The sequence below is a fragment of the Phascolarctos cinereus genome, unplaced genomic scaffold, assembly GCF_003287225.1.
Source record: "Phascolarctos cinereus isolate Bilbo 61053 unplaced genomic scaffold, phaCin_HiC Scaffold_5;HRSCAF=322, whole genome shotgun sequence".
Lineage (NCBI taxonomy): Eukaryota > Metazoa > Chordata > Mammalia > Diprotodontia > Phascolarctidae > Phascolarctos > Phascolarctos cinereus.
In genome coordinates this window covers 286,280,539-286,294,453 of record NW_027555958.1, presented here as the reverse complement: position 1 = coordinate 286,294,453, position 13,915 = coordinate 286,280,539, and the positions used below count along the sequence as shown (strand labels likewise).

The window sequence follows — 13,915 nt, the reverse complement described above, 5'->3', positions numbered from 1 at the left end:
TTATAAGCCTCTGTCATGTTAAATATTTCCGTCTCCACTGCCCAGTTCATAGTGGTGCTTAATAAATGTTTGACCTGAATTACTGAAAAACAAACAATTTTATATCACCTCTTTAAGGTCTTGCTTTAATCTCCAGCTATCAAACTCTGATTTCATGTCCAACTGTCTCCTCTATGAGACTCCAAAGAGTTCCCTTGGCCATTCTTTTAAATTCTTAAAAAAGAGGAAGAGTAGGGAACACCTCTACCTCATGACAACTTCTGTGCTAACATCCAGCTTCCTATATGAATTAGGACTTTTGCCTAATAAGATCTCTTTCTTGACCTCTCTGCAGCCTTCCACACTATCAATTACCCTCTTCTAGCTAGTCTCTCTATGCTCTCTAGGGTTTTGTGACACTGCTGTCTCCTGGTTCTCCTCTCTCTTACTGTTTCTTCTCCGATCTCCTTTGCTGGATCAGAAAGTTAGGTGCAGCACTGGATAGAACTCTGGGCCTAGAATCAGAAAGACCTGAGTTCAAATCCAGCCTCAGACACTTATTAGTTGTCTGACCTGAGCAGCTGCTTAACTTTTTTGCCTGCTTCAGTTTCGTCAACTGTAAAATGTGGATAATAACAACACTCACCTCCCAGAGTTATTGTGAGGAGCAAATGAAATATTTGTAAAGCACTTAGCACAGTACCTGGCACATAGCAGGCCCTTAATAAATGTTTATTTCCTTCCCCTCTACCCTTCTACTGACTATGGGTGTTCCCCTTCAAAGCTGTACTATTTCACTCTGTGAGCTCATCAGCTCATATGGACTCAATTATCATCACTTTGCTGATGATTCTCAGATGTCAGATCCAGCCCTAACCTCTCTGTTGTCCTTTAGTCTCATTATCTCCAAACTGCCTACGGGACATTTTAAATTCAATATGTCCAAAATTAAACTCATCTCTTCTCCCAAACTCTCCGCCTTCTGAAATTATCCACTACAACAATCCAGGACACCACCATCCTCCTAATTATGTAGGCCCAAAACCTAGATGTGCCATGTTCAACCCCTTACTCTATCTTCCCCCATATCCAATCTGTCACCAAGTCTTGTCCATTTAATCCTTGTAACATCTCTTGTATATACACTCTTCTTTCTTTTGACACTGACACCTAGGGGAGGCCTCATACCTACACTATTGCAATAGCCTTCTGGTTGGTCTCCCTGCTTCGAGTTTCTCCACACTCAAGTCCATATTCCACTCCACCAAAAGTAACCTTCCTAAAGCACAGGTATGACCATGTCACATCCCCTCCTGCTCCCTGCCCCCCAACCAATAAACTCCAGTGGCTCCCTATCACCCCCAGGATCAAATATACAATTCTCTCTTTGGCTCTGAAAGCCTGTCATAATCTGACCCTTTTCTACCCTTTCAGTCTTCTTACACTTTACCCCGCTCCATGTACTCTGGGATGCAGTAACGTTGGCCTTCTTGCCATTTCTTGCACAAGACACTCTACATATTCCAAATCTGTGCGTTTTTATTGGTTATCCCCCATGATCATAATGCTCTCCCTCCTCATCACCAATCACCCCCATGCCTCCCAGAAGGGTCAACTAAAATGTCTTCTGCAAACACACTTTCCTAGTCCCCTTTAATACTGGTGCCTTCCTTAGAGATTACCTCCTATTTACACTTATATGTACATAGTTGTTTTCATCTTGCCTCCCCCACTAGACTGTGAACTCTATGAGGACAGGTATTGCATTTGCGAAGTGCCTACATAGCAAATACTTGTTGACTGACAGAACCTTTCTAAATGACTTTGTGCCTTATAGGACGCTATGAGTAAGACTACCACTGACAATCATTCTGAAGTTCCAAGTAATGGAAAAGAGGAGCCATGATTCCAATCCCAAACTGTTCCATGGAACCCTTGTGTTCCATGCAATGGGAATATGAACTTATCAATTATAAGACTACAATCTCAATGGTTATCTAGTCTTGAAAGGTTATCTACCTGTAACCAAAGAATGAATCCTGCCTACAAGAGTCTTCTAGCACACTTGTCCTTTACAAGGCAAACCTTTTTAGTTTTACATGGTTCAAATTGTTAGGATTTTTAAAAAAACAGTATTGAGGCAAAAATCTGCCTTCCTGTAACCTCTGCTGACAGCAACTTCAGCTGAGCACAATAGCTGTAATCTTTCTTTTGGATATCAGCCCTTCAAACATTTGGAGACTGTTACCATGTTCACCTTTAAGTCTTCTTTAGGCTAAAATATTCCCGCATACTTCAACAGATCCTTAGATACCACGATTTTGAGGACTCTCACTATCATCCTCATCATCTTTCCTTGGGCATGCTCCAGTTTGTCAACACCTTTTCTAAAAGGTGAAGCTCTGAACTAATCCTCTGGATAGACACAATACTTTCATTCTGAGGAATATACTTTTAAGGCAGTCTAAGACCACGTTAGCTCCTCTGGCTACATCATCATGTTGTTGATTCATACTGAGCTTGTACTTTCAGAAAATATCTGTCCTACTGAGCAATTAAGAAGGGTCTGTCTCTGCTTTCTAAGCAAAGAGACCCTCTGAGCTAATTCAGAGTTACAGCAGGTCACAAGCATTTCCTCTGTCTCTCCTCTCTGCCCCATCTCAGCTCTAATTACCACTTAGGTTTGCAGGGGTTAGAATCCACAGGGAAAGTTATGACAAAAGTCACCACTCATCCTTAAGGAGAGACATACACTACCCTCCACTTCCTGTTCCTCTCCACTTCCCCAACATACAACCATAAGGTAAAAGCTAAGAAGAAAGAGGAAATAAAGTTCAAACCTTTATCTTATGGTATATTTCCACAAATATCCATTCTTTAGGCATTCATAACTCTGCCACAATTTCCTCCTACCCTGCCCCAACACTGTCAAATGGCTCATGGCTTTGACTGTAGGCTCTTGCATTTTTACCAATGTATTTTAAACACTAAAGTATTCCTTGGCCACCTTAATTTAGGATATATTGCCCTGAGGATTAAGGGGTAGCACTCCTTCTAGGCATGAATCACAGTAAGGTTAACTCTTAATTGCGTAATTATCTGGAAATTATTGAAAGCAAATGATAAATCTCATGCTGACATCCCCATCACTGCAAGTGCTCCCAGGGCTTTCCCCCTGGTATCAGGTGACATCTTCTCAAGAGATGAAAACTGACTTTAATATTAGCCTAAAAGCAAAAAGTTGAAGAAATGGCAGAACTGGTAGGAGAAAAACATGAAGCTTAATGTTCATCTTATTTGCATCATTTGCTCTTAGTGCATATAACTAAAATCCAGTGGTATATACTTTGATTTGAACTTAGTTACATTAGAGGTTGAGTCTTCTCCAAGGGTACCAGTATAGTAATTCAAGGGAACCTGTAGTTTTAGAGTTCTATGCAACTTCTAGCTTTGGAGTTTGAACACAGTCAGAACACTTAAGACAGACATAATAGCTGCATCTTACCTCATGAAGCCTAGGAACAGAAGAAGAACTAGGCTGACAAGCCAACCAGCAGTGGCAAAAGCCTTGGGCATAGTGAGGGCACCAGTACCCACAATCAGGTTGAACATGTAGACCAGTCCAACCTGTAACCAACAGAGAAGTGGCATTAAGGTCATGGTATTGATTCTCACATGCAATGGTTCCAAGGGAGGGCAATAAAAGCAAATCTCCAATACTAGGACAGGACTTCAGGCAGCAAAGTATGTGCAGAAGGAACCCGTTTTTAAACCAGAGTACTTCAGGAAACTTGCATTAAACTCAGTCAGTCAGTAAGTCCTATCAATTGTTTTTTTTTTTTCAAGTGTTTCTCATAGCCAAACTTTTCTCTTCATTAAAATTATCACCCTGGTCTAAGTTGTCATCAGCTCAAGTGTGATTAACCTAACAGACTCCTTGTCTCCAGTTTTTTCCCTACTTCAATCTATTCTACTACAAGTGTTGCCCAATTTGCTTCCTTCCTCTATTTTCTTGGAATACTGATTACGTAAGTTTTACAGGTAAATGGGCACTCCCCAGGGGCCACTCTATGACTTTACTGACACAGCACAAGAGCCATGATCAAACCTCGGCTAGGACAGCTATTGCAGGTGTTCTGAAAAAGAAATACTTCATCGTTTCTTCGATTTCTGGGATATTTTCTTTTTCAAACAGCTGGCTTTCTGATATGACCCTTCCTTTTTTCGAGTAACCTCTAAGGGCAATAAACTGAAATTGAGCTTCTTGTATACCATCTGTAGTTGCAAATGTTCAAGGTCCTTGCTCACTGAACACCAAAAGAACTCATACAAATGCTAATTGCATTTTAATGGTTAATAAATCACATAAAAATAAATACACACCAAAAGCTAATACAACTACAGACAAACTCCAAGCCGAGTTGGAAAACAATGCATAGAATAGGGCGTCCTACGCTGGCTTAAAATACAAGTGTCTCCAGAAACAAGACGCTACCACCTTCCAAGAAAGCCCATTCTACTTTTATCTAGGTGACAATGTGAATTTATCATCAAAATAATGCTGGCTGAGTAACTTACTCATCTAATTAAGAAGGTAGGCTTAGTGCTGTAATCATGACCACCCAGAGAAAATAAACTGAATGTGATGGATGGAATTAACACAGGACAATCTATTTGAAGTGCTGGCTCCACCAATGCCACCTAAAACCAAAGCCTTCTCTATAACCCCAGTGCCCAGCACCATCTAAAACAACAAAAGTTGTGCAACAAATTCAGTTAACTAAAGACCCAAGGGTTTGTATGTATAGTATTACCATATACAACATGGTCAAATTCTACCTACAAGACACCTACAATTAGATAGACATTCACAGACCCCTAAACAGAAGAGGTTAACAGAAACTCTCTCTAGGCATACAATCTGACTGAAAGAGAACCACAACATACTGCAAACATATCAGAACCTTTACCTGATTGTGTAGGAGCCATACAATTACCCATCTTTTAACTCCATACACAGTAGGTGCTTAATAAATGTTTGTTGAATTGAAGTAATGAACTGTTCCTCTACTTTTCCTTGGGTCTATCCACTGAAACAACCTTTCTACCTTGTCTACTCCCTGAGGGACCAAAAGTCTAGGTAGTTTTGATGCAGATATTCTCCAAGGCAATTCAAATGTCCTAAAAGTTATACTTACATATGGAGAATAAAGCTCCCCGGTTTCTGTGATTCCACCAGCCATGTTCAAGATGTGTAGAAAGGTTCTTCTTGAAGTTTAGTCTTTCGGGGTTGGGGTTCTTTGAGGTGGCATCAGCTGCTGCTGTCATTGTCCAAAACAAAAGAGTACTAAGTGATTTCTTACAAAGGATCCAACAATAGGAGCTCCAGACTCCCTTTCTCTTACCTCCATACCCTTTGGCGCACAGACAGTTATCCTATGGGCAACCTCAGTGATATCCTCTTAACCCCCACCTACCAAGTAGGCTCAGACTACCCAAGGTCTGTCCAGGTGGCTACTTGATGGCCAGCTCTCTTTTCCGTAGGCCACACAAATAAAGTGTTATTCATAGCATAGGTAATACTAATAAATGTGTGTCAATGTTAACTATAGTCAATCAGTAAGTGCCTACTACATGACAGGCCCTGTGCTAAGTCCTGGGGATACAAAAAGGCACAAGTTGGTTCCTGATCTCAAGAAGCATACAATCTAACCAGGTAGACATGTAAACAATTAAGTACAAAGCAGTTTCTAATTTTTCCTGCTTTCTACCCAGCTCCCAGGACACACTGCCTTGAGTTTTCATCGGTGTTGGGGACTCTCTGGATGGAAACTCTCTCCATCAACAAGGGCCACCTCCCCTCTCCGACCTAGCAGAGAAGTCGTAGGGGAGCACCCGAGTCACGCAGGGGTTAGAGGTGACTGGCCCAGATGCACGCGGCCAGTGCCCGATGCACCCAGGTCTTTCTGACTCCGAGACCACCACGCCGCGCTGCAAACACCAGGTGCTCAAGCCAAGCCTTGGAGCCTCAGCTCCCACAGGCGGGCCCCGGCCCCGGCCCCGCCGAGCCCCCTCCCCCTTACACCGACCACTCGTTTCCCAGCTTCTCTCCCTCGCTGCTCCCGTCCTGGTTTCCACATTCCCTGCGGGTCGTCATCAGCTCTACCCCGCCCCGCCTCTCCTTCCCAACCCAGGCCAGAGCGGGTGAGTGATGAGATGGGCCGGGCACCTGCGCGCAGCTGCCTCAGCCCCACCTCACCTTCGCCTTCGCCGCCGCCGCCTCCTCCTCAGGCGGCTTTCCCCAGCAACCGCCTCTCACACGGCGCCTGCGCACAGCGAGACTACCATTTCCGTATACGTCACGTCATGGAGGGAAGGGAGAGGAGGGAGAAGGCGGGGCACAAGTCGTCGATTGGCTCCAGAGGAGGGGGGCGGGACCAAGGCGGAGGCGGAACGGCGGAAGTGTCTTCTGGGCTGGCGTGCGCCTGCTTGGGGGCGGGCAGGGGTCCGGGATCCCGGATCCGGCTCGGACAGGTGGACGTGAGGCTTGACGGTGGGACCGGGTGCCCGGGACTGGGGTTGGGGGTAATAGGTAGGAGGCTCGAGGACGGCACCAGAAGCCGGGGGAGGTCAGCTTTGGGACGGGGCTTGGCTGCGGCAAGTCTTGCGGGGCTGGGAGCCCCGGGACGGGAAGGTTGTTGACCCCGGAGTCTTCTGTTGTTCGGGCAATTGCCTGGAATACCGAGCTGTTCTCAATGTCTTGTAAATAGAGAGGCGATTGGATTGGGGGCAAGAGTCTTGGCTCCTGCCACCTCCCAGCCTTTGAGACTTCGGACAAGTGGAATTTAACTTCAGGGCCTCAGTTTGCTCACCTAATAAAATGGACTAGGCTTCAGGTTCCTCGTCTGTAAAATGAGGTCTTGCTTCACAGGCTTGTTATGAGGGGCCAGTAGAGCTAATGGGGGCTAAAGAAAAGTGTTTCATGCAAATGAAGTATTTCTAGTATGAATACTGATAGGTATCGGTATTTGGATACAAAAATTTAAAGCATAAAAATGTGAAAGCATAACGCATTCCTAAATGAAAACAGTAGGTATAGGGACTGGATCTATAATTTCATTGCTTAGGGAACTCCCTCTACTAATGTACCTTCGGTAGGCCACTTGCCCAAGAGTCACACAGCCAGTATGTGTCAGGGAAGAGACTTGAACCCAGGCCAACTGTGCATTAGAGGCCCTGCCACCACTCATGCAATTGCAAAAAGTATTTAGAGTAAGGGTAATACTAGTAAATATGTGTCAATCTTCACTATAGTCAATCAGTGAATAAACATTAAATGCCTTCTAGGTGCCAGGCACTGTACTAAATTCTGTGGATACAAAGAGGCCAAAGACGGTCTTTGCCATCAAAGAACTTACAATCTAATACGGGAGGCAACATGCAAACAAATATATACAAAGTAAGCTGTGTACTGGATAAATAGGAAGTAATTAAAAGACCTGGAATTAAGAGGGGATAGAATTTGTGATGATATTAATAAATCAGCCCTGGGGCTTGTTTGACTTGCAGAATGTTGGTCACATGAGGAAAGGGCCAAAAGGAGAGCAATTTTACAGGAAGAGGAAATCCCATCTTTCTGGTGCAACCATGAGAGTAAATCAGAATACTGTGCTGCTGGGACAGAAGGTGATCCTGGTACCCTACACCACAGAGCATGTACCCAGGTAGTAACTCCCTCCTACTGTCATGTGGTTGTAACCATTGCCACCTAGATAATATAATACCTAGTCAACAAACATTTATAAAGTGTTTATCATGTGCCAGGCACGATGCTAAGTGCTGGTGTTACAAAGAAAGGTAAACAGTCCGTGCTGTCAAGGACCTCAGAGTCTAATGTTCTAATATAACGTATGTACTGATATATAAGGATTCTCTTAGAATCTGTAACTTCGACGGCTCAGGTGATATATACTGAACCAGCTGTTTCCTGATCCCCTCAATTATTAATGCTGTCTCCCTCTTGAAACTATTTCATACGTACTTTGAATGTATTTATCTGTGGTTATATTGGATTTCTTCAGCCTCCTTCTCCATATACTCCACTCCCCAGTAGAATATAAAGTTCCTCATGGGCAGGGACTGTTTCTTTTCTCTATTGTCATCTTTGTGTACCCTCAATTCCCCCATGTTTGAGGAATTGAATGAGTACCCCAGAGCCAGCCCTGAGCTTCTGGAATGTGGAAAGCTTGAAGAAAAGAAAAGCCCAGTTCCTCTTTTCCTGGAAGGGGCATTGGTCATGTGAAATAATATAATATTCAAAGGGAAGCTGAATCTGAGGTGGAAGACCTGCTAGTGACCTGTGAGTACTTTTCCTTCCCCATAAACACACTTGATTTCATATTTCACTCTCAGGCCTTCAGAAGATGTTTTAGATAAACTCTGGGTATTGAAATACATTTCCCTTAAAGTCATTCCCCCAAAGCATCGTTATTGGAGTGGAAATGCCCTGAGGAGAACACAAACAGGTCCTAGCAAGCTAGAAAATTTCAAATATTATCTTGTCATTCAGTGACCAGTTTAGCTAAATCCAGAAAGGTTTATCATAAGAAATCTGGTTACCAGGTGATGGATGAGGTGGGACCACAGCACCTTATGAAGACAAGTATTTATGTCCAGTAGAATATAAGCCCCTCGAGGGAGGAGACTATCGTATTTTGTCTTTGTATCCCAAGTACCTCTTTGTTGTTCAGTCGTGTTCCAACTCTTCATGACCCCATTAGAGGTTTTCTTGACAAAAACACTAGAGTGGTTTGCCATTTCCTCCTCCAGCTTATTTGACAGATGAGGAAACTGAGGCAAACAGGGTTAAGTGACTTGGGTCACTGGGTGCCCAAGAAGTGTCTGAGGCCAGATTTGAACTCAGGAAGATGAGTCTTTCTGACTTCAGGCCCAGTATTCTATTCACTGTGCTATCTAGCTGCTCTAAGCACCTTAACAGGTGCTTAATAATTGCTCATTGAACTGAATGTCAGTCTGAGTGTTTGGAATGAGTCCTCCACTAATGAAGTGATGAATTTTTTGATGTGTGACAAAGGAGAATAAAGAACTTGCCCTCCCATTCCTGATTGTAAGGCAGCAATGTTCTGTTGGTGTCTATGAAAAAGCTTACTTCCTGAAACCCTAACCTCAACCTGTCTGAGACTCTTGACTTATATGAATGTTAGATTACTTTTAAATGCCAGTACAGTTCCTGGCTGCAAGGTATATTCTTTCAAGGGAGGAGCAGTACAGTATCTGGTGAATAGTAGAAGCCTGCACGGCTTGTACTTCAGCCCTTGGAAAGGTTTGGTTGTGGCCTGACTTGGTGGACATTTGCCCAGCTTAATGTGCTTTACTTTCACTCAGGAATTCCTGGAATGTTTGTGACCCCAGGCTGATCCCCTTTGATAATTCCTCCTAAAGGACTGGAGGGTAGGCTGAGCTGTTCTCTGTGTATGATTCCCCAGGGCTGGCCTGACCTCAGTGACTGGTGCTCTTTGTCCTATCCTTTGTGGGTAGCTCATAGCCCTTCCATTGGTATTTTTTCTAATCCCTGGACAACTCTGCTTGAGGTATCTGAGCAGTAGTAGCATTCCTACCATCCCACCCCCATTGTTCCGGGGTACATTCATCAGACCAGGTCCCCTTGTTTCTTAGACTTTGCCTGCTTTCCCTTCAGATACCATGAATGGATGAAGTCAGAGGAGCTGCAGCGGCTGACAGCCTCCGAGCCTCTGACTCTGGAGCAGGAGTATGCGATGCAACACAGCTGGCGAGAAGATACTGATAGTGAGGCATTGAGGCGAGGGGTGGGGAGAGGTTTGTGGGAAGCCTGAGTCCTTGTGCTGTCGTGTTCACCCATGATGGCTGTTTGGGAGAGGTGTCTTGTGCTAGAGCTGTTTGCTTCTACTCAGTATTTTCACCAATTTGCCTAGATACTACTGCCTGAGAAAAGGGAAGGGGTTTCTTTTGAGCTTGGCTCTCCTTCAGGTGGAAGGAAGGCAGTGAGTCCAGGATTGGTTTAGAGCTAGCAGAGCTGCTTTCCTCTGGCCCCAGATCTAAGCACTGTATCTCCATCAGCTGGTATGGCTGTATTGTACTTCCTTCCTTGAGTCATTTTCCTGGTAGGCATGGAGAATGCATGGGTTTCATGCCATTATCAAGCTTGAGGCTCATCTGAAGGAGGCTTTTGGCCTTATTTTCTCCTCCCTCCCAGAGGCTGGGAAAACACTACTATCCATGTGGAAAGAAGTGGGAAGATATTTTGGAGGTCTGCTTGTAAACCTAAAAACCCCATCTGTCCACCAGAATGTACTTTCATTGTGCTGGATGCAGAGAAATGGCAGGCACAGCCAGACTTGGCCGAAGAGAGCTGCATGGTGGGAGATGTGAACTTGTTCCTTACTGACTTGCAGGACCCAACTTTGGGGGAGATTGAGGTCATGATTGCTGGTATATTTCATCTTGTTTTACTTTTCCCTTGTTTTTCATCTCCCTACATTGCCCTAATCTACCCCCCCTCCTTTCAAGCCCCCCTCCCCCTCTACTCTTCCTTCTTAGTCATCTTAGTCTTTGAAGCTGTGTGGGTCTTCACTTAGCCAGTCTCAGGCCCAGGTACCTGGCTGGGTCCAGCAGAGTTCCTGGAACATACTGTAGTCTGTTGCTGGGAGACTCCCCCAGGGAGCAATCACAGCCCCTCGGGTATCTTAACTACTTCATTTCCCTTTTGCTCGGATGTCACTTTTCCCTCCTCCTTCATAGAATAATAGGATTTAGAATTGAAAGGGAATTCCCATATAGTCCAACCCCCTTCTTTTACGTATAGAGAAATTGAAGCCTAGAGAGGTGATGTGACTTGTCTAAGTTTGCTGTGGTAATCAGTGGTAGAAACAGACTCTAACATAACTAACAGGTAGTTATTCTGAGAGCTTCCCCAGCGCCAGGAGGTCAGGAACCCTTCCCTCTGCTGCTTAATCTTCATTCTCTCCCAAAAGAACCTCTCCATCTCTCCTGTTTCCTTCAGAGCCCAGCTATCGACGCAGGGGGTTTGGCACAGAGGCAGTTCTGATGATGATGGCTTATGGTAAGGACAAAGGAGCCAGCCAGTCACTCGGGCTGTGTATGTATGTATGGAGGGTAAACATTTGGTGTGGGATGATGAAGTGATGCCTCTGGGGCTTAGGCTTGGACCTCACTTTTACATTGCTGGGTCGTGGGCTGCCTCCTCACTACAAGACTGTAATGAGGCTATGGGGAGAGGAGCCAGGACTGGGGAGGAGTACTTTTTTGTTTTGTCATCAGAGTGTGTGTTCCTTTTTTTCTGCCATGCTGTGGAAGGAATGACCACATTAGGTCTCAACAAATTTGAAGCCAAAATTGGACAAGGAAATGAGCCTAGCATATGCATGTTTAAAAAGCTTCACTTTGAGCAGGTAAGAGTATTAGATGGGGAAAGGTTGGGACGTCAAGGGGGTTAGCCCAGTGGTTAGGGGCTCGGACCCAGTTTTGTTTTCCGTGGCTCTCATAGGTGACTATGAGTGACATCTTTCAAGAGGTGACACTGAGGCTTCTGGTGAGTGAGCCGGAGAGACAGTGGCTCCTGGAGCAGACCAGCCACATGGAAGAGAGGCAGTACAGAGGCAGGAGCTGGTGGAGCCGTGAAGCTAACAGTTGCTGATCTTTCCTGGGAGCCCTACTAGCTGGCCTGGTCTTGTAGGGAAGATTTTCAGATCGATGGGTAGAGGAATCTCATCTACACCCCCCGTAATAGCTTGTACTATTAGGACAGAGCCCTTATACTCCTAGAGTTTCCTTGGCAAGCCACTCCTCAGAGGCCCATCCGGGAAAAGTCTCTTCTCTCCCTGAACAAGGGAGTTAAAATACCTACAGATCATTGACTCGCTTGCACTTGACATTTGATGGGAATGGCTTTGCTGAAGTAAAGATGAGGGAAGACCCCATTTGGAATCAGGAATAGATAGGAGCGATCCAGGAAGGACGTAACTGTGAAGACCTGCAGCCAGCATGACTACACTGTGCCTCCTTCCTTCTTTGAGGCCTGGTGCTGCTGGGCATGGCTACTGTATATGGAGGATGCCAGGGTTTCATTGCCACTGGCATATGAAATCTAGACTGGGTTTAGAGAAGCCTATAAAGTGGAAAATATCAAGTCTGGGAGAAGAGGGAAGAACCCACAGGAATCCTTGAAACTGGCCACATGCCCTGGACTGAATGAGAGCTCTGTACTGATCTCCAGCTTCTCTGTATGCCCAGCCTCACGGCACACTCTTCCTGACGTATGGGCCCTGATGTCGGGTTCTAATTAGTAGTACTGATGGGGGAGGGGGAGTCCAGAACTTGCTGTAATAGAGCAGTGCTTTCCTCCATGAGATAGTGCTCAACCCCAACCCTGGCATTACCGTGCTAGCAAGCTCTCCACATGGCCACCAGATGGCAATAGAGGAGCGATCTGAGATAGCCTGAGCTGAGCAAGAGTGTCACAGGGTGCTAGAGACAGAAAGGCTCATAGGTTGAGGACAACCCCCAGAATGACCACCACCTCTATTCTAGCCATCATGAAAGTACAGGGCTGTTTCCAAAGTATTACCCTGATACAAGATGCGCCCGAGTTTGTTTACTCATCTGTAAAATAAGGGGAATTCAAACCACATCTCTAACATTAAGAAATTACCTTGATGGGTAAGGAAAGAACCAAAATCTACACCCTCTATTTCTGGCCATCTTTGAAATTGCTAATGCAGCCCCCGCCCTATCTCAGCCTCTCCACCCGTTCGTGGCCTAGCCAGAGAACCCCAAGGACATAGATTTCTTCATCTTGGCAAGTAAAGCTGGGGCCGGCCCCAGTGCAATCTTAACAGTAAGAGGTTTTCAAATTGTAGGGACGGGGCTTGGGGACCAAAAAGTTGAAGAAACTGGGTTTGATTTGAGTGCTCAACTCCCAGTTCCTAACCTGTTTCTGGTATCATATTTTTTAAAGATACCAGTCCACAGCCCCACTTTGAGGCCCTTGGAAGAATTATAATCCTCTTTAACTAAAGTGTTTTTTTAACCTGTCTTTACTTCATAGGATTTACAGCTGGAAACGGCCTAATTAACCCCCATCATTTTAAGATGGGACAATTGAGACTCAGGTTAACTTACTTCCTCAAAGTTGAATACAGCAAAAACCAGCGTTTGAATCCAACTTCTCTGACCCAAGGTTCAGTGCTCTTTCTCCTAGAACACTGCCTTTCAGTGCCCATTTAAGGAAGGAGCTGGGCCTAAATCAGGAACATCAACTCCTCTGCTCCTTTTCTCATGGAATGGACACCAACCAATTAATCCTGGTAGATACTACAGGTCCTGTCCGTATTCCCAGACTCTAGTAACGTCTCACCCCAATAAACAGAGCTGGGAACCAATCTCTATGATCTAGGCGACTTCTGTCCCCTGCCTTTTTCAAAGATAGAGCATGGTGCCCTCATCCTTCAGACTCTTCAACTTTTATTGCCCCCAAGCTGCTGCTTTGTGTACAGTACATGCTGGGATTAGAGGAACAAAACTAATGAGTGAGGCTCCCTGCTTCAGGCAGATAAGATAATATCATTGGAGCTGGCTCAGGGTCTCACCAGTCCTAGCAATCTATGAACCACCAACAGGCCAGGCAGAGATTAAAGCCAAGTCCTTGTATTCCCAGCTACCTCCCCCAGCCCAGGGCTTAGTGCCTCCTAATAACCCAGGCATCATTCAGCAGAAGTCCTCCCCTCCTTTTTCTCTGCCTCATTCCAGACTTCTAATCATCTAGGACTCGGCCCCCATTCCTCAGTGTGCCAGACTAAAGTTTCAGTTGTGGGGGCACCAAAGGTAAATCTGAACTGAGTGACTGGTGGTGATGGGG

At 45.2% G+C, this 13,915-nt stretch overlaps 2 protein-coding genes across 10 annotated transcripts in view; one reads left to right on the top strand and one right to left on the bottom strand.

Moving 5' to 3' along the window:
- SLC38A12 (solute carrier family 38 member 12) overlaps positions 1–6,313 on the bottom strand; it is an 82,343-nt gene extending 76,030 nt beyond the window's left edge. Inside the window, exons 1-3 of one of the 5 annotated variants that reach the window (XM_021002596.2) lie at positions 6,239–6,313; positions 5,178–5,300; positions 3,485–3,606 (exon numbers count right to left, since the gene is read on the bottom strand). In XM_021002596.2, coding sequence (XP_020858255.1) covers positions 3,485–3,606; positions 5,178–5,222 — 167 coding nt within the window. In that variant the 5' untranslated portion in view covers positions 5,223–5,300; positions 6,239–6,313. The other 4 variants (XM_021002600.2, XM_021002599.2, XM_021002597.2 and 1 more) reach the window with 4 other exon arrangements.
- A 113-nt stretch (positions 6,314–6,426) lies between these two features.
- NAT9 (N-acetyltransferase 9) lies at positions 6,427–13,510 on the top strand. Of its 5 annotated transcripts, XM_021002479.2 has the most exons (8): positions 6,427–6,532; positions 7,327–7,438; positions 7,549–7,703; positions 9,698–9,807; positions 10,327–10,470; positions 11,042–11,101; positions 11,356–11,450; positions 11,546–13,510. In XM_021002479.2, exons 2-8 carry the CDS (start codon positions 7,418–7,420, stop codon positions 11,693–11,695), a joined length of 735 nt encoding a protein of 244 aa, XP_020858138.1. In that variant the 5' UTR covers positions 6,427–6,532; positions 7,327–7,417; the 3' UTR covers positions 11,696–13,510. The 5 variants fall into 5 exon arrangements, with proteins under 5 accessions (XP_020858138.1, XP_078012023.1, XP_078012024.1 ...); XM_078155897.1 differs by lacking the exon at positions 7,327–7,438; XM_078155898.1 differs by lacking the exon at positions 7,327–7,438 and having other exon boundaries at positions 6,427–6,571.
- Positions 13,511–13,915: the final 405 nt, after the last annotated feature.